Raw genomic sequence first — 25,087 nt, forward strand, 5'->3', positions numbered from 1 at the left:
TTATTTATAGATATAAAATTATTTATAATCTACTTTGTTAATATATTTTTAGTTAGTTTATAGTTTTCAATGTTTATATATTTTATTTTAAATTTGGGCTTGTAAAATTTTGTAAATATTATATCTATAATTTTATTTTATTTATAGATAAAAAAATATTACTTATAATCTACTTTGTGAATATATTTTTAGTTAGTTTATAGCTTTCAATGTTTTTATATATTTTATTTCAAATTTGGGCTTGTAAAATTTTGTAAATATTATATATATAATTTTATATTATTTATAGATAAAAAATATTATAACTTTGTTAATATATTTTTAGTTAGTTTATATATTTTATTTCAAATTTGGGTTTGTAAAATTTTGTAAATATTATATATATATATTTTATTTTATTTTGAAATTGCCATCATCAAGGTTTGTCACCCGATGTCAGGGGTCTGGCAAGACCCACGTCTTTCCCATTTATTCAATATAATTTTATTTTATTTATAGATTAAAAAATATTATAACTTTGTTAATATATTTTTAGTTAGTTTATAGTTTTCAATGTTTATATATTTTATTTCAAAAAAATATATTTTGTACTCATGTGAATTTTACCATCTTTACGAAAATTTCTATTCATTTAACGTTTCTTAAGTTTAGCTTATCACACAGGTAGGTGAAAATATATTTGATCTCTTTTTCAAACACCGTTAAGTTGTAAAAAACCGAAAGAACCGAAAAAACTGACTTTGCGTGGTTTGATTTGATATTTAGATTTAATAAACCGACATAATTGGTTTAGGTTTTTTTTAATGAAAAACCAAACCAAACCGACCTATGTACACCCCTACTTCTAAGTCATCAAGAATCGTGATTGAGTTCAAAGGTTAGTTTTTTCTTGATTTTATTTTGTTAGCTTTTCGAAGAAAGGAGCAATTTAAGTTATGATAATGGAGGTTTTTTTTCCAAACATGAAGAACAATAATAAAGAAGAAGACAATTGAGTTAATATTTATTTTTTCCAAGTTTATTTTAACACATGACCAATTTTTATTGGTCAGTGTTGTCTAAAAGTTGCACCCACGCGCCTAATATAGGTGAAATCACGGACTCAGCCACGTAGGCCGAAAAGTGGTAAACAATTAACTAAAAAATAAGTTCGGGGGGTAATAGGACCTTAGTAAAGGTTAGGTGTGTCTCAAGGATTTTGGGCATAGGCTGGGGAGTTACTTATGCATTTTCCCATAAATTTATAGTAAATTGAAATAAGCTTTGCAAATGCACGATGTTTAAATTTTAGGCAGATAATATGAAATATGCTTACTTTGTGATAGGGATGAGTATTTATCGATTTGATTTGATTTTCAAGTCTATCAATTTGATTTGTTGGTTATCGATTTGTAGATATACTGAATCATTATAGTACTATTTAGTAATCTATATTTATCTCTCAAGAGCTGTCAATATAGATCGGCCCAATCCATCCAAGTTAGCCTATACGGACTTTGGAGTTTGATGGGTTACAGTAGACTGACCCATTATTTTGATGGGCTGGAAAACATCAAACTCATCCACCAATACGTGGGGTACGGGTCACGCCGGGCCAGTCCAATTTATTTTTTAAAATTTTTTTTTTTTATATAATTTTTAAATATAAATTCTAATTTTAAAATATTAATAAATATGTTCATTTCATTTTGGAGGAAAAAACCCGATATTATAAATAAAATTATTAAGTTCCGTCGAATTTATAGATGGAATCGTAGCTCCGCCCCTCCTTCCTATTCAATTATTTTGTATATTGGTTGACTTTGAGCTTTTATCATATGTGTGTTTGACATTTACATGTCGATTGTTATGAGTATTGGCTCAGAAGCTCAATTATATATTATTTGCTTGAATATTATTGGCGTTAAATCAATTTCTGATAAAAAAGTTTAGGATGGCTTTCAATAGCCAGCAAGTTCCTAAGCATGTGTCCCAAGGAAAAGGCAGAGAAAGAGAGTGCCTCACGGATTTATACTCTTATGGCTCGCGCCAGACAGGATTAGGTGTGTTGTGAGTCCTTATGCTCGAGCGCATTTTCTTGCGTTTCTGCAGAAGCAATTCCCTATTTCGGTTGCGGGTAAGCTTCACTACTTACTACTTTTTCAATTAATTATAAATTACTTACAACTTGTTCAATTAATTATAAATTACTTACAACTTGTTCAATTAATTATTGCATATATAGTAAGTGCAATAACATTTTGTATTGAGAGCTTTCAATTTCCATTAATACGTGCGTAATAAGTTGACAATATTCAGTTTAAGTATATATTAATTGATAAACTACGTAATTTCCTATAAATTATAATCAATTATTCCACCCCTCCACACAATAAATAAATAATTTTTTTGTCAATTTCAATTATACAACTATACAAGTACCTGATAAAAAGTCAACAAAGGGACTCATAAAGGTTTGGAACATGCTTAATTAGTTCTTGCTCATCCATTTTATCATTTACTGGAGCCAATAATTAATCAAATCACAAGTTACTATGGAGGAAATACCAGAAATTGAAGGAATTCGAGCAACTTCGTTAAGGATCAATGATTGTCCATCACCATTACCATCCTCTATTACTACTCCTCAAAAACACTTAAAATGCTTTATGAGCGTACATTTCGTGCAAAAGGTACTCTCACTTCACAAAATTGATCTTAATGATTAAATTTGAGTTTTGATTTTCAAGTTACATAGAGTGTCAGATGAGCAGGTTGAGTCAATTTTGATTTAGTTATATAGTAATTTGATCAATAAATGGTCATGTTTGAACTGCTCGAATCAAAATGGAATTATTCAAGATTTTGGATCCATGAACCATTGTCTGATCATCTATCATGTTGAATTTTGTATAATCATATCATTTAAACGCGAAAAACGTTTGTTCTCGTAGTTGATAGCAGAGTTCGTGGGAACGTACATGTTGATATTTGCTGGTTGTGCTGCTATAATTTTGAATATAAACAAGAACAACGTTGTCACACTACCTGGAATCGCATCTGTTTGGGGACTTGTTGTCATGGTTTTAATTTACTCCGTTGGACATGTCTCCGGTGCACATTTTAACCCTGCTGTAACAATTGCATTTGCCACAAGCAAAATGTTTCCATGGATTCAGGTAAAACAGAACGAACGTATTAATATCATCATATCGTTTAATATTATTGTTGTTGTTGTTGTTGATATTGAATTATATTATTGTGTAGGTTCCAGCTTATATTTTGGTACAAGTCGTGGGATCCATTCTCGCTAGTGGATCCCTTCGACTAATATTTAATGGCAAAGAAGATCAATTTGTAGGAACAGTTCCAGCAGGAACAAATTTACAAGCTTTGATACTTGAGTTTATAGCCACATTTTACCTCATGTTTGTCATTGCTGGTGTTGCTACTGATGATCGAGCTGTTAGTTTCATTTCGCGATCAAAGTTTTTTTTTTTTTTACACTATCAATATAATTTAACGTATACCGTGTTAAATTAAGTATATGTTATAATTTGGAATTGATGCAGATGAAACATTTATCTGGTGTTGCAATTGGAGCCACTGTTTCACTTGATATATTGTTCTCTGGGTACTTCTCTTTTCATTTCAAGTTATTATTTTGGTCCCATCATGTTGAAAGTATATTGTATTTGACTATTTATAGAACCATATTATATCTAAATTAGTCATTTAGTCTTTGGCTTTTGGTATCTGTGATCATCTGTTGTTTATTATGTTTAGATGATTACAATTTTGTTATTGATGTTACAGTTTCTTGCATAGACATATATTATGCTTTGCTCTCATTATATTAGTTGTTATATTTTTCTTCAATATCATTTTTTCTTTTCATTTCTACTTTGATTTGCTTCACTTGAGTCGATGCGGTAAAACATATGATTTTGTTGAAATACAGACCACTAACAGGGGCATCAATGAACCCAGCAAGAAGTTTGGGACCAGCAATTGTTACAGGTCATTACAAAGGGTTATGGATTTACATTATTGGGCCAACTTTGGGGGCCATTTTTGGTGCTTGGACTTATAATCTCATGAGACTCACAAATAAGTCTTGGTATGAAATTTATTGAATCTTCATATATTATTGTTCAAAATATTAGATTCTTGAATCCGTAACATTAAAGATCAAACTCATCAAGTTCAAATCCTGTAAAAAGACTCATATGACTTTGATTGTGTGTTTGAGGGTTAATTTCACGTATGGTTACTGAACTTTTGGTTTTTTCTTATGAAGGGGTGAAGCTGTGAAAGAGATTTCACATTCACAAAAAGCTATAGAAGTGTCCTCCAAAGACAAAGTTATATGCAATTGTGGTGAAGGGTGGTCATGTGTTGTCTCCAAGACTGAAGAAGCAGAAGTAGGCAACATTTTCTTTGAATGTGCTGAAGGTTGTCTTTGTATTGTTGATGAAACAAATACTCTAAAAAAACATGTATATGTATATGAAAAGACTAAAAGAAGAAAGAGTTACAAAATGTATATTTAAAGGGCTTCAAATCATCATTGTAACACAAAGTGGGCTTATTGTTACTGTATAATAATACAACAGCGACAACAATATACTCAGTCTAGTCCCACAAAGTGGGATTAGTAAAACCAGAAAAAGGCATGTTTCTGCTATCTATGTGTTGTTACCCCCACAAAGCGAGTGATCGACAAGATCTCCGTTAGTGTGCATCTTTGAAATATTACTATCTTTTATTTGAAAATTCTAATTCCGCCACATATTGCTTACACATGAAGTTACTCTTATGTTGGTGATAAATAAGAGTTGTAAGTGTATTCCTTTAATTTCCTTTGATTGTTTTATCTGAATTTTTGTCTAGCTTCAATATGGTTACTAGAAAATAGTTGATGACACATCTACTCTGTCCAGTATAAAACAACAGCTATTTATGCCAAACAAAAATTGGACTTTTTGCATCCCTTGATACAATATTGAATAGCATGGTCCTTATGAATTTATTGTTAGCATAAAGTACAGAAATTCCATACAGTTGGGGATAATTAAATTTCATTTCAGACGTTTTTTCAATTACAAAAATCTCAAATTTTTTATTGCTTTCGGATACATTTATTGGTTGTCTAATACATTGCAAATGATACATTATTTGATGAGAGAGATATATCCGAGAGGGAATAACGATGTATCTGAGTTGTTTTATTACTATATATATATAAAGCCATATAGCTGTATTTACCTGTTTGTTTTCTGCTTCGCCTTCCATGTTTCTCTTCCTTCTTTATTTATTTCGAGTGAATAATATATTAAAATATGTTTCATAGAAAATTCTTTTGAGTGACTAATATATCAATAGATTTGAAACATTGAGAGGAACTCATATCTGAATTTGAGGATTATTTAGAGGAGATTTGAATTTGTTAGGATTGAAAAATTAATGATATGCAATGTATATTTTTATTGTATCAACAATGTATATAGAGTTATATACATCTCTAATATATAGTTATATGTTCTCTATATATATACTGTTTGTGCAATATTGATACTTCACATATACATATGATCATTTTGTTGCATATACACATGTCGGCTGTCGCTAATTTTTGGCTATTTTTTAATGTAAGAATTAAGATGCAAAATAACTACTTTATTATATATTTATGAAATTTACCTTTATAATACGTTGCTAAATTTTCTTTTAAAACAATTTGATGATAGTTAACCATATATTATGTCTTGATTTTATAAGTATAGATGGAACACCTATCTAGATCATTATGAAGCAAAACTACTTTGACAATGTTTTTTTATAAATAACTCACTATAATTTCATTATAAGATAATATAATAACATAAAAACATTACTTTTAAAAGATATGTTGATTCTAACTAAAATATACTAATATTTATCTTTTCTTTTAAAAAAAAAGTTGGTCAAAGAAAATTTAATCATATGACAAAATGAAAAAGCTAGCCATGTTTCGATTAGGTCAAAGTCAAACATGAACATGACCAATTAGTAATTAGGTGACAAATATATTTTTAACAAGTCTTTAAATTACAAAAAATGATTCCACAAGCCTCTAGAACGTGCTCCCAATTGGATCTTCACTCGAATAAACCAAAAAAATAAAATAATATTGAAATTGTATATTCAGGTATGTACTAATACTAATAAATATTATCGAATTCTAATATTTAATTTGATGCACGCAAGTACTTAATAATTGTATAAATCGTACATAAAAATAATCACGATTGTAATATTTTAATAATTGATAATGTTTGCTTATCAAGTTTCAATTGATAGAAATGTGAGCTTATATGAATTTAACGGACTTTTAATTGTTATAAGCAATAAAAATAATTAATATCGCACAATTATTTCATAGAATAATAATATTATTTAGTTAATCATGAGGAAAAATAACTTAAATTTTTTATCTTTTTTAATATCAATTTTTTGTACACATAGCTTGAACAATCAATTGATATTTTGATCATTGTTGCTTCGCAATAATGAAGAACCTCTACATTATCAACTCACTACTTCAAGTCCAAACAATTATGGAGCGCCAACAATGCCACAATCAAAATGTGTTAACGTTAATTATTCTTGGAGATCCACATTCTGTAATCTAACACTAATTAAAAATGATAGCTTATTTTTTTACCACCTCGACCTAGTTAACTTGGCTTCAGAGCCTAGTAATAGATCACAACAACAATGTATTCTATGGTCAATACGACCCAATGCTATTTTTTAACGTAATAAAAAGTATTATTTTTCACAACAAAAAAAGTCAATTAATATTTTTTATTTTCAGTAAAATGTGTAATCTTTCACAACCAAAAAAAAGTCAATTAATCTTTTTTATTTTTAAAATAATAAAATGTGTAGTCTTTCACAACCAAAAAAGTCAATTAGTATTTTTTATTTTTAATAAAATTGAATAGTTATATCCATCAAAGTTCAAATAAACAAGAACAATCAATTAATAGTTGAATAAACTCTTATCCAAATGTCATACATTTCACATATTTTGATTTTATTTTATTTCAAGGAAAAATAAATAGCACATAATATAAAAATAAAAAGGTAGTAATATTTAAAGACTTCAGTATATATAAGAAGAAAATAATAATGAATTGTGAAATTCCATCTGTAGGGAAACCCTAATTTCGTCGATTCAGTTTCATTTCAGCCTCGCATTACCTATCTCTCTCTCTTTCTCTCTCTATATTCAGTCCCCAATCTCACTTTCTCTCTCTAAAATTCTCAGAATTCTTCACCGCGACAACGATTCCTCCATCGATCCGTCCCCTCCTCCTTCCGTTAACAGGTATTCCTTTACCGATCTTCTGTAGCTGATTCATTGGTTATTTTTTCCAGTTTTTTTGCTTTAGTTTTTGTTCTTTTGATGTCTGTTTGGGGGATTGGAATTGTTTTTATGTAATTTTTTTGTTTGATTTTTGACGGCGATGAATTTGGGCGGTATGTTGATTATAAAGCCATGTAAATTTTAGTGTTCGTGATTAGTGTTGAATAGAATTATCGATATGTGAACATGAATGATACATGGGTAAAGAAGGATGGATGCGGCCAGGGAACGATGGGTTGAGGACTTGGAATCAAACGGATGTAGAGGATTCATTGGATTGAGGGGTTGAGGCGTAGTCGTTGATGTTACGAGACTTTAATGGATACAGAAGATTTAGACACATCTAGTTGGGATTGAGGCATTTAGGGTTATTTATTGATGTTGATACGCATGGGAATTTGTGTTTTTATGCGGTCGGGATGGGTTTGGTTGCAATTTTGCTTCTGGAATGTCTTTTACATGCTTCTATCAGAAAGCTAGATCTTCTTGTTCTATTTTTCTTTTAGGGCAAAATGTGCACAAGAACAAGATGATGAAAGCCTAAATGATAGTGAGTTATTTGCTTCCATGGTTAGAATTAGATTCTTATTTATCTAGACTCTGCCCTCCCTTGGTTCCATTCATATTCGCGAATGGGTCCAAATATAACACTGTTAAGGATCAGAAATGATGTGACCGTATTGTGCTAAAATAGTTTCAATCATGTTGAGGATCTGAAATGCTTGAATCTCCTGATCATCCAATAAGAAGTGTTCTAATTTTTTCAGATGAACAAATTTGAATACCTATCCATTCTAACAACTGATTGCAGAGTTGATCATTCAGACCTTTCAATTCATAGATGTATCTCAGACTTATGAGTGGGGATATTTCTGAAACACAACGACTTCTTGTTGTTGGCAATCAAAATTGTAACGTGGAAGCAATTTTAACATACATAGCAATAGGAAATCATGGGCAATAGTTGGAAAAGCGTTTATAATTTCATACTTTTGACAGACTATGATAGTTTGCCAAATTTCTAATCAGACTAGTGTCTGTTCTTGCATCTTCTTGGATATCAACAGTTGTGTGACTGACTATGTTCTTTATTTTATAAAATATTTCAGTAGGTATTAGCTTTTTTGAATATGAATGATATGTGATACACTTTCGAATTTTTTTTTTTTTGTTTTTTACTGTTAGGGAGATTATGCTACTTTAGTCAATATCTATGAAAGAAATATTAGAGGTACTTGGTAGAGGAAACACAATTCATCAAATAGCCCACTTTTTGACTCAAGGGTGGTTATAGATTTTGAATGCGGAGACTATTATTTCATAAGACCACACACCCGAAGGTTGTTGTACTAGGACACTTCAACCATACTTGTTTGTATCACATGGACATGCTATTAATTCACAGTTCCACATTTTAAAGGAAAAAACCAAATTGTTGAGTCAGGTTCATTCACTTATGCAATTACTGATGTATAAGATATAAATTTTGGATGGTGATTCAGTTGAGATCAAGGATGGGAATTTGGATTTTGCTGCTTGAAGATGTTTGTTTGTTCTAACCAACCAGAGGAACTAAACCTAAGACAGTTAATATACAGTTTTCTGCATGACCGAAAAGCCAGTCATATGTGTACTGTAGAAGGGTAGAGGGTGGACCCGTTATCCCTGAATTTCAAAGAATGTGGTTGACCCCAGAGAAAATATCTATCATAAAAAAAAGAAAAGAATGATGCAACATACTGTACAATGTCAATTTCAACATGATCAAGGGATGAGGATTGTAGTAGATTTCTTCCATTTCAGCTCTTAGAAGTCGAGAACATGAAAGTGATTGATTAGCGAAATAGTGTTGGATGCACTGATATTAGGATTACCTGGATAGGCACTCCTTTTATATTAATTAGTGATACTTTTTTCTATTAATTTTCCTTGGGCTTTGGCCTCTGATAGAATGAGGCTTACTTCCTTCGTTAGCTATGCTGTCTGTCTGCTTTTGCTCTTTAACTGCTGCAACATTAGAATCTGTCTCCTTGTTGTATAACTAGACTTCCTGCAGTATTCTTCATTAGCTTTTTTGCATGTTAAAAGAATTGCACAAGACATGCAATAGTAACATATATTTACCTTTCTCTCTTAGTTCGAGTTTGTATACATGTCTCCTCTTTGTATGGGAGTTTAATCAGTGTGTTGCATTACATCATTATCAACTTATTAAGGTTTAACTTTTTCAGGAATTAAATGAATTATCTTAACAGATAAAAGTGTGTCCATGTTCATCTATAGTTATCCTTTGCTTCCTTGTCCGTCAGTTTATACTGAGATGTGCACATCCAGCCTAGGAAATTAAGAACTTTAGTTTTTTGAATATTCTCACATCCGTGTCATTGATGTTATTATGTAACTTGTTAGTTCTTCCTCTCTCTTAAGGGTATGTGCAGACTTACTTCTATTGTTCACATTTTTGGTAGAAAGACATTTTCTTCTTAAAACTTAATATTGTAAAATTTTATTGATGAAGAGTCTCTTAACAGTTTGTGCTATAAGTTTGTAGCAGTTGCTTACTCTATGCTTTCTTCTCTGCTGTAGATTTTTGAATTAGAAGCAGTAGCAATGTCTCCAGCATCTAGGTCCAAGTCAAAGGACAAAAAGGGTGGCAAGGAACCACCCAAAGCTGCTTCAAAGCCTTCAAGTGTAAATGCAGGTGCTACTACTCCGACTAGTGGATACAATCCTCTTTTAGGAACATTCCATACAATTGAGACAGCTCCTGTGACTTCAAATACTGCTCTTCATGTGAACGGTCGTTTCAGGAATATTGACGAGACAGATGACCATAGTGGGCACTCACTTGGACCTAGCAGTGAGTATGATTCTGTTTCCAATAATGGTAGCTGGTCTGGTGAGTCAGAGGACCATAAAGAGAAAATGTCTAATTCCCCTCCCCGGGCAGAGACAGTAGTACCTGGCTCTGATAACGACAAAAGGGAAAAAATCCGTCAGAAAAATGAGAAGAAGCATCAACGTCAAAAGGAGAGACGAGCTCAAGAATTGCATGAAAAGTGCAGTGGTTATCTCATGTCAAGAAAGCTGGAAGCACTTGCCCAGCAGCTTGTGGCTATGGGATTCTCTTCAGAACGAGCCACAATGGCTCTTATCTTAAATGAAGGCAGAGTAGAAGAATCAGTCTCATGGTTATTTGAAGGTGGTGAAGAAGCAGATAAACTTAAGGAGCATAATCTTGATGGTGGGGGTAATTTGAAAATTGACATTTCAGAAGAGCTTGCTCGCATTACAGACATGGAAAATAAGCACAAGTGTTCCAAGCAGGAAGTTGAAAGAGCCTTAGTTGCCTGCGAGGGTGATCTTGAGAAGGCTGAAGAGACTTTGAGGTCACAAAAACAGGAAGCACATTCTGCGCCATCTAAGCCTGAAGAAAGTGGTGATCCTCCTACCTTGGGCAATGGCAAGCTTCCAAATACCACCACCCAGAACTTACTAAGAGCACCTGTAAAACCTTCACCCAACATGATATTGCCTAAAAGGGATGATAGAGACTTCAATTATACTAAAGTTGCAGCCACATCAGGATCTTCTGCAGAGAATGGAAGCAAAAGTATACAATCACTTAAAAGGGTTCTGCCAAAATTGGAGTGGGCCAAGCCACCACAAATGGCAGTGCCTGCTGACAAAAGGTGGTTAAATGCAGGATCAAATCCTTCTGTTTCCTATTCTTTGGCATCTCCTTTGCAGGCATCAACCCAATCATCCAAGACGGAAGCTCGTTACATTGCTGTAGGAAATGAATTGAAGAATCTACAGCTAGGAACTGTGAGAGAACCAGTTATAGTTATGCAACGACCCAATCAATCATTTAATCCTAAGCAGACTCCCACCTCAACTTTAAGCTCTTCTCCGCCAGGAAGTACAGCAGGATGGGTTCCTTACACTGTTGAGACAGTGAAACCCAATGGACCGATGCCACATATTCCTGGCACAAGAAGCCTGAGCCCAAATGGTGTCAGCACAAACCAGTTGTACAGCCAACTTCAGTATCAACAACACCAGCAGCCGCAACAATTTGTTTCTAGCAACGGCCCACTTGAATCGCCAGGAACAAGCCGGGGTAATAATTTGTGGAGTAGAACAGGTGCTTTGCAGACACAAACCCTTTCTGCAGCTTCCTCACTTGGACTCTTCTCTGGGTTTGGCACCAATGGTCTGTCTGGGTCATCATCTCCGGTTGATTGGAACAGTGGTGGCGGCTCAATGGAACAGCTAGATTACACTAACATAGACTGGAGTTTAGATCGCGGGTCTTCATCTTCAAGAGCAGGTGGCATGTGGCCAGGAATGAACCCTTTGATGCAAAACAATGCACGTACATATGATTCATTTACCCCTGGACTCGGTGTTACATCTGCCATGAGACCTGCTCTGTCGAATGGTGGTGGTGTCTTGATACCTGGGCTTCAGGAACGAGCTGCAACAGCAGAAACATCTACTGGTGGTTCTCGGGAGTGGACTTCTCCCTTTGAAGAGAAAGATCTTTTTAGCTTACCAAGACAGTTCGTTTCTTCTCCCTCCCTGTAGGGTTGATAGGAGAGGATTTGAAATGAAATAAACGAGAGAAAAATGGAAGAGACCAGTAAATGTGCTTGAATTTGACGTTGGTTCTTATATGATGCTATTTCCCTGTTTGTTGATGTTTGTGAGATCCATCTTAGTGGTAGAGCATCCCAGTCCTTTAGTTTACTCTTTGGAATTAATCTTTATCCCCCCTCCCCAACCACCCACCCCACCCAATCCCAAGAGGAAAAAAAAGGTGGAAAATTCCTCTTAATACTGCAGGGGAAAGCCTTAACGAACAAAGAACCATTGATGGTGTGTTACATCAATCCTGCACCCATTAATGAAATTTTATATTTAAAAAAGTGCGTGCGTACCTTTTAACAAGTTGATCGATTTTTCTGTTGAAAAAAACAAATATTAACATCATGTTTAGCAATTTGACCTTATGAGTTGCTATTGAAGTGAAATAGGATCATATTTATTTGTTTGCAGTAAGAAGAAAATTAGTAGCCACATTAGGAATACAGTGGAATGGAAGACTAGTCCCAGTACCACTACATTGGTTATCATAAGCATCTATTTACAAAGTAAAAGATAAGGTCTGCATGCACCCTCACCCTCCCCAGACTCTGTATGTTGTTATTGAGAAAGGCAAGCTTCTTAGGTTGGCAATTATATATGGAGTAAGAATTTGTCCCACAATTCGTCATCATATGTAGCGCTGTTCTTCTTCATAACAAAAGTCCCCATTAATAGGTATAGCGAATTCAAGAAGTTGCTTGTCATGCTCGAATACACACATTTCTTGTTCATTCAAATTAACAAATGCTTCAATTCCTCCATCATATGTCCTCATCAAGATAATAAACTTGTTCCGTGGACCCTTTGCAAAGCTTGCTCTAATAGGCTTCCCAAATCCAAAATCTAAATATTGTAACAATGGGAACTTACATACGCTACTCGAAAAGTAAAGATCACATTTCCTTTTATGGAATGGCTCCTCCCCTGTTCTATATGCCTCCATAACATATTCATTTTCTTCAAGGATATTTCTTGTGGAGAGGATGGATGTTCTTCGTCTTTCTTATATCGGTTACTAATTTTGACAATTTAAATTCTTCCTCTTTCTCGTATATCCTATAGAGTTTGGGGGTAGTGGAGGTGATATTATTTCTCGTAAATCAAAGAACTGAACCAACTGAGATAGCTTGAATGAACCTGAATTAACAATGGTGGCAGAAGATGCAGCACATTTGTAGACAAGTGTATTTACGGCCTCATTGCTCGTTACATTTTGCACGCCAATTGACGATTTTAATGCACTTAGCTTTGTGCTAGAGAAAACAAACCTCTTTTGGACACATTTGTCCATGTCTGATCCAACAACAGGGGAAATCAATGGACCAATTGGCGATGGTACAATGGAGTCCTCGACGAAATAAGGAGATGGATTTGTATTTGAACTTCGCGTTAACGCAGCCCAATCTCTCAAGAAGCAATAGGCACTACTTCCATCTCCTATTTTGTGCGACAAGCAAACACTGAGTGCTATTCCTCCACAATCAAAATGACTTAATTGAGCTACAATTAAGGCGCGATCAACGCCATTTGCCCAAGGTACACCTTGAGGAAATGTCAAATCTTTGACATTTGAATCAACAACTTTGTCCATTGGAGAATTGATTTGGACTTCCAAGAACTCAGCACCATGGTCATCACACTCAATAGTGGCATTGTCTTTTAGACTTCCAGCCCATGGATAGTAATAACTTAATAATTTTGACAAAGAGTTTGATAGTGTTTTAGGCCCATTTGGGATGGCATTAACTTGATTTTTGGTGTAGAAAAAAACCAAGGGAATATACAAGCGAGTGACACTAGGTCTGTGCAAAAATCGGGTCAAACCATTAACCCGAACTAATTTTTGGTTTATTGGGCTAACGGGTCGGGATATTGGGTAATTGGTTCGGGGCTCGGTTCATTAATTTTTTTTATTGGATTAACGGTTCGGGGGTCGAGTTGGGAAGGAAAAATTTCGGGGTACCCGATACCCCGATAAGGCCCGCTATATTTTTTTCCCTAATTTCTAATTTTAGAATTCTCATTTCTCTGTTAGGGACTTAGGGTTTTTAATTTTTAGGACTTGAAAGTTGAAACTCTTCTCACTGCTCCTCTCGTTTCTCAAAATTCGAAACTCCAAAGTTTCTCCAATTTCCAAACTCATGCGAGGCGATGACTTGACTCCAGTCACTCTCACTCAGGTCTCAGGCGTCCGGCAAGGCGACGGGAGTAGTCACTCAGGCAAGGACGCAACTTGCAAGGTAACGATTAACGATGACAGTCTGACACCTCAAGCTTGCAATTTTTTTATTCGTTCCATTTATCATCATGTGTCTATTTTCATGATTCAAACGAAGGAACAGAATATTGACTATATTCAATGCATTTGAGTACTATATTCTGGTCTAATGGATGATTTTCATTTTTTTGGATGGTGCAGTTCATTTGTAGCAGCTTATTTTTCATTGGTGTTAAAATTTCCTCCTTTAAATGTCATTTGTTGGTTGTCTAATAGGTGAACAAGCTCAAATTTCAGAAGTTAGAAGCTCGACTGCTCGAGACTAGACTTCGAGTCTCACTCTTCTCAGTTCTCACGACTTCTGCACAGACCTACTCGGCTCTCCAGTCTTAGGTTCTCACTTCTTAGTCGCTCACTGCTCACGCCTCACAAGTAAGTCTCAAAATTTTAAATTCACTTAATTTCAAGATTTCACTATGAAATGTGATGTTTGGATTTGATTTATGAGAAAATGATTGTGGCTGCACTTTAATTTCACGACATTTTAGATTTGAATAATGAGAAAACTACAATTGAAATAGTTAAATAGACATTACTGTTTTATTTGAAATGGCATTTGGTTTGTTTGGCACTTTGGCTCATTTGCTTGTACTTGTCTTTTAGTTGCTGACTTGCTGCTTTGTGTGATACTGTGATGTGTTTATTGTCATGACTCAAATTGGGGTTCAGATACATTAATTCTACTGGAGGATGAAATTTCACTAACATTATGTTCTACAACATAGACCAACTTAATCAATACTGTGATTCAGCAATTCTTATTCTTTTATCAAAATTACACAAACACGATTACACACTACAAATCAAAAGCAGCAGCTTGACAAGGAAAATAAATAAATAAAGAATGTAGTTACTATTTCTTACCATAGATGGAAGAATACAATGTAGTCAAGGTTAGTAAAAAGCCAACCTTGTTTTAACAAATCTTTACCTAATACTCTGTATCACTTATTAGACGCCTATGCCGATTGTAATGCTTCTCAATGAAGACCTTTGAAGCCCCTTGTACAGTTCTGCGCCAAGTCTATGTACAAGAAAGAAAGAAAAACTAATTACTCTTTGTTTAGTTCCTTCAAGGCTTCAATAGTTCATTGCTTCATCGACCTCTTATAAAAAATAGTTCAATAAACGATTATTTTATATTTTTTCACAGTTTTTGGTGAAAGTATCATGGCTGAAAATATAATAATTGATAAGGTTGTTGGTGAAAGTGGAGCTTCTAATTCAAATGCAATAGGTCAAAGTCAATCTGTTGAGTCCCAAGTAAAGAAAGGAAGGAAAAAAAGATCTCGTGCATGGGATCATTTTTCTCGTAAAACTGATTCTGATGGAAGTGAAAAAGGTGTTTGCAACTACTGTAAGAAAGAGTATTTTGCTGACACAAAAGAACATGGTACGACGTCAATGCTTACTCATATTGCCAAATGCCCAAAGATGCCTTATAATATTGATATTAAACAATCAAAATTAGCATTTCAACCAATAATAGGGGGTAACAAGGGTGATGTAGTTGTTGTTCCATGGAAATTTGACCAGGAAGAGTGTAGAAAGGCCTTGTGTCGTATGGTAATTATTGATGAACTTCCTTTCAGATTTGTTGAAAAGGAAGGTTTTAAACAATTTATGAAAGTAGCACAACCTTGTTTCCACATTCCTTCCCGTACCACTGTGACTCGTGATTGTTTTGATCTTTTTTATGAAGAAAAACATAAGTTGATGGCTGTTTTTAAGGAAACACAACAAAGGGTGTCTTTAACCACGGATACTTGGACTTCCATTCAAAGAATCAATTATATGGTCATTACTGCTCATTGGATTGATAAGAATTGGACTTTGCATAAACGAATTATCAATTTTTGTCCAATCTCTAGTCATAGAGGTGAAGATCTTGGAAAGTCTATTAGTAAGTGCTTACATGAGTGGGGATTGCATCAAATTTTCACTGTTACAGTTGATAATGCTAGTTCAAATAGTGTGGCAATAACTGAGTTGTCTAAGCAACTAACTAAATGGGGGACCAACCTAATGGGTGGTAGTCACCTTCATATAAGGTGTATGGCTCATATTGTAAATCTTATTGTTCAAGACGGTACAAAAGAAGCAAATGTGTGTATTGAACGGGTTAGGCAAGCAGTAAGATACATCAGGCAATCTCCTGCTAGGTGGAAAAAGTTTCAAGAATGTTGTGAAGATGAAAATCTTGCTAAAAAGTCTTTATGCTTGGATGTTCCTACAAGGTGGAATTCCACCTACATGATGTTGAATCGGGTTATTGAATATGAAGGTGCAATTGTAGAGTACGCCGATCGTGATATTGGCTTGGCACTACATCTTAAGTTTGTTGATATTGTGGATAAAAATTCTACAGGTACACTTTTGAGTAGTGATTGGGAGGGCGTAAAGAGAATTACAAAATTTCTTGAAATGTTTTTTAATCTTACTTTGAAGATATCTGGATCACGATATGTTACATCAAATCTGCATTTTCTTGAAATTTGTCAAGTTGGTGTTTACTTGAATCAATTGATATCAAATGAAGATCATGTTTTGGCTAAAATGGCAGAAAATATGAAGGAGAAATTTGACAAATATTGGGGTGATACTGAAAAAATGAATAAGATGGTTTTCATACCATGTGTTTTGGATCCTCGTCACAAATTTAGCACTCTTGGCTTTGCACTTAAGAAGATGTTTGGAGAAAAGGGGGCTGCTGTAGAAATTAGTGTGCGAACGTACATGGAATCTTTGTTTAATGAGTATACAAAGCATATTTCAAATGATAAAAATGGTCAATGTTCTTCAACTGAGGTGGATACTTCTGATTCAAGCTCTGTAAGAGGCTTGGGAAATTTTTTTGAGGAATTACAAAAACATACATCTCAAAGGGGAGGAGCAAGTTCAAAGTCAGAATTAGTTAAATATCTTGATGAAGAAATTGAAGTTGGAAAATCAGATTTTGATGTATTGCTTTGGTGGAAAGTTAACTCACCTAGATTTCCACTTCTTTCTGAGATGGCTCGTAATGTGTTGGCGATTCCCGTTTCAAGTGTGGCGTCTGAATGTGCTTTTAGTACTGGAGGGCGCATACTTGATTCATTTAGGAGTTCATTAACTCCTAAATTGGTACAAGCTCTAGTGTGCCTTCAAGATTGGCTTCGGAGTGAGCCACAACCCATAAGTATTGAGGAAGATTTAGATTTTCTTGAGCAACTTGAAGAAGGTAAGAAAAGAACCTCATTGATGTAAAATTGTGAATAGTTTATTTAATATTTTTATTGTTTAAGCCTTGAGCCTTGACTTGTTATCGTATTTCTCTTTAGATTTGGCTAAACTTGGAAAAGAACTTTGCATTGATGACATGTAAAATTGGAGGTTTCCTTCACTAACTCTACTAAAGGAGAAGGAAGTAGATGTCTCACTATTGAGGTGGATTTTTATATACATGTGTTATCTTATCTTTATGTCTGATTTATGATTGACTTCTCTTTTTTGATGACTAATGAGTGTTAAATTATGGTTAATACAAAATACTTGTGCAAAACAAGCTCCATGTAGAACTTGGTGTTCTTCATCAATTTATCTTAACTTTTCTTTCATTTTTTGCCATCAAAGTATCTAATACTTTCTCTGTTTCTTTGTCAATCAGATTTCATCATGCCTCGACTTCATGATTCTAATGCTCGATCACCTGTTTGGAATCACTATGAAAAGCTTGAAGAAAAAGAAGATGGATCGTGGACAGTAAAATGTGTTCATTGTGGCCGTGTTACTTATTACCATTCACACAAAATTGGGATTGCCTCCTTAAGGAAGCATGTTAAGCGTTGTTTGGAAAATAGGAACCAGAATCGTCAACTCTTAAGGATTGATGACTAGTTATTATTTTGTTTACTTGAACGTGAACTTTTAGTACTATGTTTGGACTTAAATTTTCAGGTTGTGTGACTGCTATTTTAAATTTTTGAAATTCTATTTGTGCCTGTGTGGGCTGTGACAGACTGGCAGTGAATGTTGTGCTGCATTCTGCAATGTTGCTGGCTTGCAGCTTGTAGTGCTGCTGTTTTATTCAGCCTTTGATGGGTTGATGTGCTCTTTTAATTTCTTCTGCTGCTAAGTGTTTGTAATATTTTGCTATATTGTTGGAATTAAATTGCTTCCTTGAGTCTAGTTTTGTCACCATACTATGGGGATCACTTTGCAGTAGTTTATAACATTTATTATTTGAATAATGTTATGATGCTTAAAATGCTTTCCATGATATGTGTCTGTCACAAATTTTCTTGATGGACAGAAGTCCACCTTTGAGATGTTACTGCATGTTAGTAAAGGAACTAACTTCTTTGCCATCACTGTATCAGATGAGGAAAGTCGATATGCTTGATGGGGTTACAGTTGTCCGTTCTGAAAAAGTTAAGTATGAATTAGTATTGGATGGAAATGACATTGAACTTGTTTCTTGGTTTGCTGCCCTCATAAACCAAGTAGAGGTGACAGCCTTAAAAAGAAAACGTTTTGCCTCTGTTTCGTTCGTGTTTCCAGTTTTCTGATTGCAAATTGCAGTCTGTAGTAAATAATTACATGGAGTTGATTAGTTTAATTATATTTCCTTCAATTCTTCATGTGATTTTTTATTTTAAAAAATTGTGTGATATGTTAATGGTTAACCCGATAACCGAACCGATAAGGATCGATAACCGATTAACCGATAACCGATTAACCGATAACTTAATGGTTCTTTAACGGTTTAGCTAATCTACAAACCGATAACCGATAAGCAAAACCGATAATGTTCAAAACCGAACCGAACCGACCGATATGCAGCCCTAAGTGACACCTTGATCTAAAAGGGAAAGTTTGTGCCATCTTTGAGTAGATGGTGTGGGAGTGAAAGGTTTGATGATTTTTTTGGATACTATTGATAGCATTTTTCTTCACTTTTTTTTATCTGTCCATTACAATTTACAACTAAGCTAGTTATTTATACACATTAGGCCTTCAATGCAAAAGGAAAACAAAAATTGGCATGACGTACGAAGTTGGCCTTACTCCTAGTTATTGTGTGCAATCGTATATTGAGGTGCTTCCTGGTGGCGTGGTGGTTGTTGGAACGGCGCGAGTCAGGCTGGGTCTCGATTCACAATAATGAAGGATCCAAGGGTTAAAATTCCCCGTCCCATTGGGGGCGAAAAACTAATCGACTGCTCAAAATGTGTTGCTAATTTTACTTAGCGACTAATATATTAATTAGCTATGAGCAATTCAACGATGAATTAATCCTATAGAACAGGGGAGCAGCCATTCTCTAAAAGGAAATGTGATTTGTACATTTCGAGTAGCGTATGTAAGTTCCCATTCTTACAAGATTTAGATTTTGGATTTGGGAAGCCTATTAGAGCAAGCTTTGCAAAGGGTCCACTTAACAAGTTTATTCACTTGATGAGGACATATGATGGAGGAATTGAAGCATTTGTTAACTTGAATGAACAAGAAATGTCTGTGTTTGAGCATGACAAGCAACTTCTTGAATTTGCTACTCCTATTAATGGGGATGAAGAAGAACAATAGCTGGCAACCTTAGGAGCTTGCCCAACAATATCACCACATATCTAGGCTGGGGAAGATGAGGTGTATGCCCTATCTTTGTAGTTTGTGGTGGGATAGATGTTTATAATAATAACAAATGTTGTGGGACTCGGACTAGTCTTCCATTCCATTGAGTTCTTGATGTGGTTACTAATTTTCTTGTTACTGCAAATGAATAAATTTGATGCAATTTTACTTTAATAGCGACTCATAAGGTTAAATATCTAAATATGATGTTACAGAGTAAACTAAGGGACTAGGATGCGTTACCAAACATTGCATAATTGATACCATATTCGATATTATTACTATTATACACCCTGCCAAAAGACCTAAGTGCTTATTTCTTCTATCTTTAAATAATCCAAATGGTCTTGAAGAATATTATCTAACAATATGGTTGGGGATGTAGCTCAAATGGTAGAGCGCTCGCTTTGCATGCGAGAGGTACAGGGTTCGATCCCCTGCATCTCCAACATTTTGTTTTTTTGTTGATAAAACAATACTCCCTCCGTCCCTTTTTAGTTGTCCACTTTAGAAATGACACACAGATTAAGGCAACAATGATTAGCACAGTGAAGTTACAATTTTACCCTTATGACAACTTTTCACTTCAAAATTACAACCACTTATTTGAATTAAAGTGAAATAAATTGGAGGGAAACAACATACACTTTTACAATTTTCAAGAAGTGTAAATAAGGGTATAATAGGAAAAAATTTGTTGTCCTTTCTTGATTTGTCAAAATGGACAACTAAATAGGGACAACTAAAAAAGGAAATATGGACAAGTAAATAGGGACGGAGGGAGTATAAAATGTGAAAGTTGTTAATTAAAACAGATCCACATGATATAAAAGCCTAATATTCAAGATCTATTTTCTTATATGGTTTCATAATCAAGTTCATCGATCCATTGTATCGTATATTACACCAAGCACTATATACGTAAAGAATAATTTTCGTCAAATAGGGTTTGAACCCCATTACTCTCACTTGGTTCTGTCCCAGTTAAGGCTGGCAAGGAGACCGGACCGGCACAACAGGATTGGTTTTACCGGAACCGGTCCTCCTTAAAGGGGAAAATTACCAGAACTGGGTCTTATCGGAACCGGTTCTACCGGAAGTTCCGCCCGATCCCATAGTTACCGGATCAGAACCGATTTGGACCGATACCGGGTCTTAGGTCTTACCGGATCATTGTATTGCATTGCTATAGCTTTCGCGAACTTTGAGATTAAATTACTAGTAGTTTTATCTATCGCAATTTGAAATTCCTTCATTTTTGCAAATAACTTCACACAATTAATGATTTTTTTCGGAGACGACGTTTTACAAATTACAAAACTAATTAGGCATAAGTATATATTAAAAGGAGCAAATTAATCATATTACTTTATTTATTTTTAAACAATGATCAGGTTATAAAAAATGCTACCAGAAAAATATTTAAAAAAAGAGATTTGCACGATTTTTAAGAGGGATAAGGGTCTGAAAAATACCCCAACTTTGGTCGGATTTGCTGTTGCGATACTAAACTTTAATGAGGACCTATTACCTCCCTAGACTATTTAATACCGTATTTAATATCGCAACAGCAAATCCGACCAAAGTTGAGATATTTTTCAGAGTCTTGTTCCTTTTTTAAGAAAATGATTTTTATCTGATTATTACATACCCACATCCAGCGCTCCTTATTTCAAAGCTAAAAAATGTGAAAATTTGACCGTTAAAAGTACGTTACGCACAGTATAAAACTCTCAAATTAACCCTTCTCTTTCCATTCACAATCTGTGAAAAATAAAAAAAAATAAAAAATCTTCAGCTTCTTCAAGAAGAAGACATTGAAATGGCTAACAGAGACGCAGTTCCAAAAATTTTACCCAAAGGTGAGGAAAAAGATGTCTTTTTCAACACCCCAAATTCCCAATTTACTAGTTGTTTGTTGTTAGTATTGAAAGAATTTAATTGGGGTTTATGTTAATGCAGTTTTCTTTGAGTGAATCATGATGAGTATTGATGTTTCTTGGGTGTTTTTCATTTGTTTAATACATGTTGATATGAGCTCATTGTTTAGATTCTTGATCACTGCTAATGAAATTCTGGAGAGTTGTTAAAGCTGTATTTCCCCCTTTTTTTATGATTCATTTGATTTTCTTGATCACATTGCTATTCCAAGTCCGAATAAAGAAGGAAGATTATGTTTATACATATTTCTGCCTTCTCAAGCTGTGATAACATTCAACAATTATCGCCATTTCCCTGTTCATTTAACTATTTTTAGGCTTGTTCACTGTCATTATAGAACTCATTTCTTGGCCAAGGTTTTCCTTGTTTAGAATCTTTACTGATATGTGAGTTTGAACTATTTAGTAGTAGGAGGGGGAGAGGTTAAGAAGAAGAATGAACAAGCAGATGGAAGAACTAGGCGTGCTTTGGGAGATATTGGAAACCTTGTCACTGGTCCTGCTGTTGGAGCAAAGCCTCAAACTAAGGTTTCTCGCCCCATCACTAGGTAGAATTCAGTCACACTTTACAAACAACTCGACATTTTTATGCATTTTGGTTAATCTTGTATAGCTGATCTTGGGATTGAGGCGTAGTTGTTGCTGTTGGTTTTATATTGTATACGCTCGTGTAACTTGAATGAGAACTTTCACTATTCAGGAGGTCTGCTGCACAGTTGATAGTTAAGGGACAAGAACCACTGCAGAAGAACAAGGTAATTTCCTCATTATCTGTGTGAATAATAGTTCTTGAAAAAGTTTTCCTATTGGGAGTAATATTTTTCTGATTTTAAAGATGGGGTTAAGATGTTTTACTGTACTTAGTTCTTGGAGAACCCCTTTTTCCAATTGGCTTGTTGTTGTGGTTTGTTTGTAGACGAAGCCTCTTGTAACTAAAGGAGTTGCAGCAAGAAAAGTTGGTGTTCCAGCAAAACCAGAAGCTAATAAAAAGGATTCTGTCAAAGCGAAAGCTGGAACAATTAGTGTTATATGCCCTGATGAGGATGTGAAAACCATTGAAAAGATCACCTTGAAAGAAAGAAAAGTAAGGAAGAGTGGAAAGACTCTAACTTCTATCCTAACTGCACGAAGCAAGGTTGTCTTTTTACCTCTTCCCTTTGCTGAAAATGTAGTAAGTTAGATCAGTATATAAGTGTAATTGACCAATTATCTTTTAGGCTGCTTGTGGACTCTCCAACAAACCAAGAACACAGATTGTTGATATTGATGCTGCTGATGCTGATAATCACTTGGCTGGTGTTGAATATGTTGAGGATATTTACAAATTCTATAAGCTCACAGAGGTATGGTGAAAACTTTTGTCTCCTGTGTTCACTTTAATGTAACGAAATGGTTTTGTGACTTTATTGTAATAGTGGAAAAAGTTCAGTCACCTTTCGTGAAGTTGATCTTGTTTTTTGATGATTTGGCTGATTCAGGACGAAAATCGACCATGTGATTACATGGATTCACAGCCAGAGATCAATGACAGGGTGAGAGCAATTCTTGTGGACTGGCTGATAGAAGCACACAAAAGGTTTGAGCTGAGGCCTGAAAGCCTGTATCTCACAGTCAACATAATGGACCGTTTCCTGTCAGAAGAGACTGTTCCTAGAAGGGAACTTCAGTTACTATGCATCAGCTCAATGCTTATTGCCTGCAAATATGAAGAGATTTGGGCTCCAGAGGTATAAAAATGAAGTAATCTCAAAATGTGTTAAATCTGTTTAGTTCAAATTTATCATAATCTCTGATTATATGTTATGTTTGTCTCTGCAGGTTAATGAATTCCTAACAATAACAGACAATGCTTATGTCAGGGACCAGATACTTCTGATGGAGAAAGTAATTTTGGGAAAGCTGGAGTGGTATTTAACTGTCCCAACGCCATACGTCTTTCTGGTTCGTTACATTAAAGCTGCAGTTCCATCTGATCAGGAGGTATTGTTTTATTCTCAATGTGAATTTGCTACTACTTAAGCAGATAAAGACAGCTGGTTTAGCTGATTATACGCGCCCTCTTTGTTGTTTTATAGATGGAGAACATGACATTTTTCTTGGCTGAGCTCGGGCTGATGAACTACACTACCGTGATATCCTACTGTCCATCAAAGTTTGCTGCTTCTGCTGTTTATGCTGCTCGTAGTACTCTCAACAAGAGCCCTCGATGGACTGACACTCTGAAGCACCACACTGGCTACTCAGAAGACCAGCTGAGGTAAAGAAAAAGTTGAAGCACTTGTCATTTAGGATTGGTAACTCTACAAATTATGAACTAATTGTGTTGTGTATGTATTGTTTGAAACAGGGAATGTGCAAAACAATTAGTTAGCTTCCACTCTGGTGCTGCTGAAAACAAGCTGAAGGCAGTTTATAGGAAGTTTTCTAGTCCAGATAGAGGTGCTGTTGCCCTCTTGCCCACTGCAAGAGATGTTCATATAGGAAGTTCTTGAACAAAGATTGTGAATGTGTGAAGTCAGATCATGTCAAACTTTCTGATCTCTTATTTTGAAGTCTGAAAAATTCATACTTTTATATGATTTACTTACTAGTAAAGTCATTCCCTTTTAACATTGTATGGTTCTTGTGAATATTTGAATGTTGAGTGAGTTTTATCCATTAGTGTTAATTGTACCACTTCTATTCTTTGGCTCACTCACTGTGTGCATAAATTTTCCTTGCCTTAAGCTCTTTATTCTTTGTCATGAAAATATGCAGTAGCCTCGAAAACAGCAACTACTTAAGCTCTGCTCTATACACGCGGTAGTAGCCTTCTTAAACTTCATGGTAAACATTCCTGAGGAGAAGTCCGTCTAATCATGACAGTAAAAAGAAGCAGTTCGGTGTATATTACAATCTAATAGTATATCATACTGTTAAGAATGGTCTGGCTCTATACATAAGGCTTCAAAAGCAAAATAAATTGGAGCTTAATGTATGAATCATTCAACAAGTGTTATTGTTGTCAGGGGAAATAGGCAAAAAGAACTCGAGAATGCCTAAGCTATAAATGACCAAACTTATGGAGTTTTGGCGCAACCCAAAGGATGTAAGCATGCCTACAGTGGCTTATTCCACGGATCAAACCCCGTGGTTTAATAGGTGACATGGAGACAACTTTACGTTTCTCCAAGGCTCCCCCTTCTGTTAGAGGCATAAGCAATCATAATGAGTTAA

General features: G+C 34.7%; 4 protein-coding genes and 1 non-coding gene across 6 annotated transcripts; 4 read left to right on the forward strand and 1 right to left on the reverse strand.

The window, feature by feature from the left end:
* Positions 1-2,534: 2,534 nt before the first annotated feature.
* LOC125807824 (nodulin-26-like) lies at positions 2,535-4,551 on the forward strand. The gene is made up of 6 exons (XM_049487554.1): positions 2,535-2,672; positions 2,934-3,158; positions 3,247-3,444; positions 3,552-3,613; positions 3,941-4,099; positions 4,280-4,551. The coding sequence occupies exons 1-6, from the start codon at positions 2,535-2,537 to the stop codon at positions 4,530-4,532; spliced, it is 1,035 nt and encodes a 344-aa protein (XP_049343511.1). The 3' UTR covers positions 4,533-4,551.
* A 2,590-nt stretch (positions 4,552-7,141) lies between these two features.
* Positions 7,142-12,077, forward strand: LOC125807412 (uncharacterized). Its single transcript, XM_049487122.1, has 2 exons — positions 7,142-7,354; positions 9,980-12,077. The coding sequence occupies exon 2, from the start codon at positions 10,004-10,006 to the stop codon at positions 11,981-11,983; it is 1,980 nt and encodes a 659-aa protein (XP_049343079.1). The 5' UTR covers positions 7,142-7,354; positions 9,980-10,003; the 3' UTR covers positions 11,984-12,077.
* Positions 12,078-12,671: 594 nt separating this feature from the next.
* LOC125807659 (acyltransferase Pun1-like) lies at positions 12,672-13,634 on the reverse strand. Its single transcript, XM_049487395.1, has 2 exons — positions 13,181-13,634; positions 12,672-12,886 (listed from the first exon to the last, which is right to left on the reverse strand). The coding sequence occupies exons 1-2, from the start codon at positions 13,632-13,634 to the stop codon at positions 12,672-12,674; spliced, it is 669 nt and encodes a 222-aa protein (XP_049343352.1).
* A 6,672-nt stretch (positions 13,635-20,306) lies between these two features.
* Positions 20,307-20,379, forward strand: TRNAA-UGC (transfer RNA alanine (anticodon UGC)). The gene has a single exon. It is a non-coding gene; the product is annotated as a tRNA-Ala (tRNA).
* A 1,338-nt stretch (positions 20,380-21,717) lies between these two features.
* LOC125807851 (G2/mitotic-specific cyclin S13-7-like) lies at positions 21,718-24,519 on the forward strand. Of its 2 annotated transcripts, none has more exons than XM_049487585.1 (9): positions 21,718-21,793; positions 22,278-22,419; positions 22,572-22,626; positions 22,788-23,006; positions 23,089-23,214; positions 23,350-23,598; positions 23,690-23,851; positions 23,947-24,128; positions 24,219-24,519. In XM_049487585.1, the coding sequence occupies exons 1-9, from the start codon at positions 21,754-21,756 to the stop codon at positions 24,361-24,363; spliced, it is 1,320 nt and encodes a 439-aa protein (XP_049343542.1). In that variant the 5' UTR covers positions 21,718-21,753; the 3' UTR covers positions 24,364-24,519. The 2 variants fall into 2 exon arrangements, with proteins under 2 accessions (XP_049343542.1, XP_049343543.1); XM_049487586.1 differs by having other exon boundaries at positions 21,726-21,793; positions 22,281-22,419.
* Positions 24,520-25,087: the final 568 nt, after the last annotated feature.

The sequence above is a fragment of the Solanum verrucosum genome, unplaced genomic scaffold (genome assembly GCF_900185275.1).
Source record: "Solanum verrucosum unplaced genomic scaffold, falcon-dt-bn FXZP01000183.1, whole genome shotgun sequence".
NCBI lineage: Eukaryota > Viridiplantae > Streptophyta > Magnoliopsida > Solanales > Solanaceae > Solanum > Solanum verrucosum.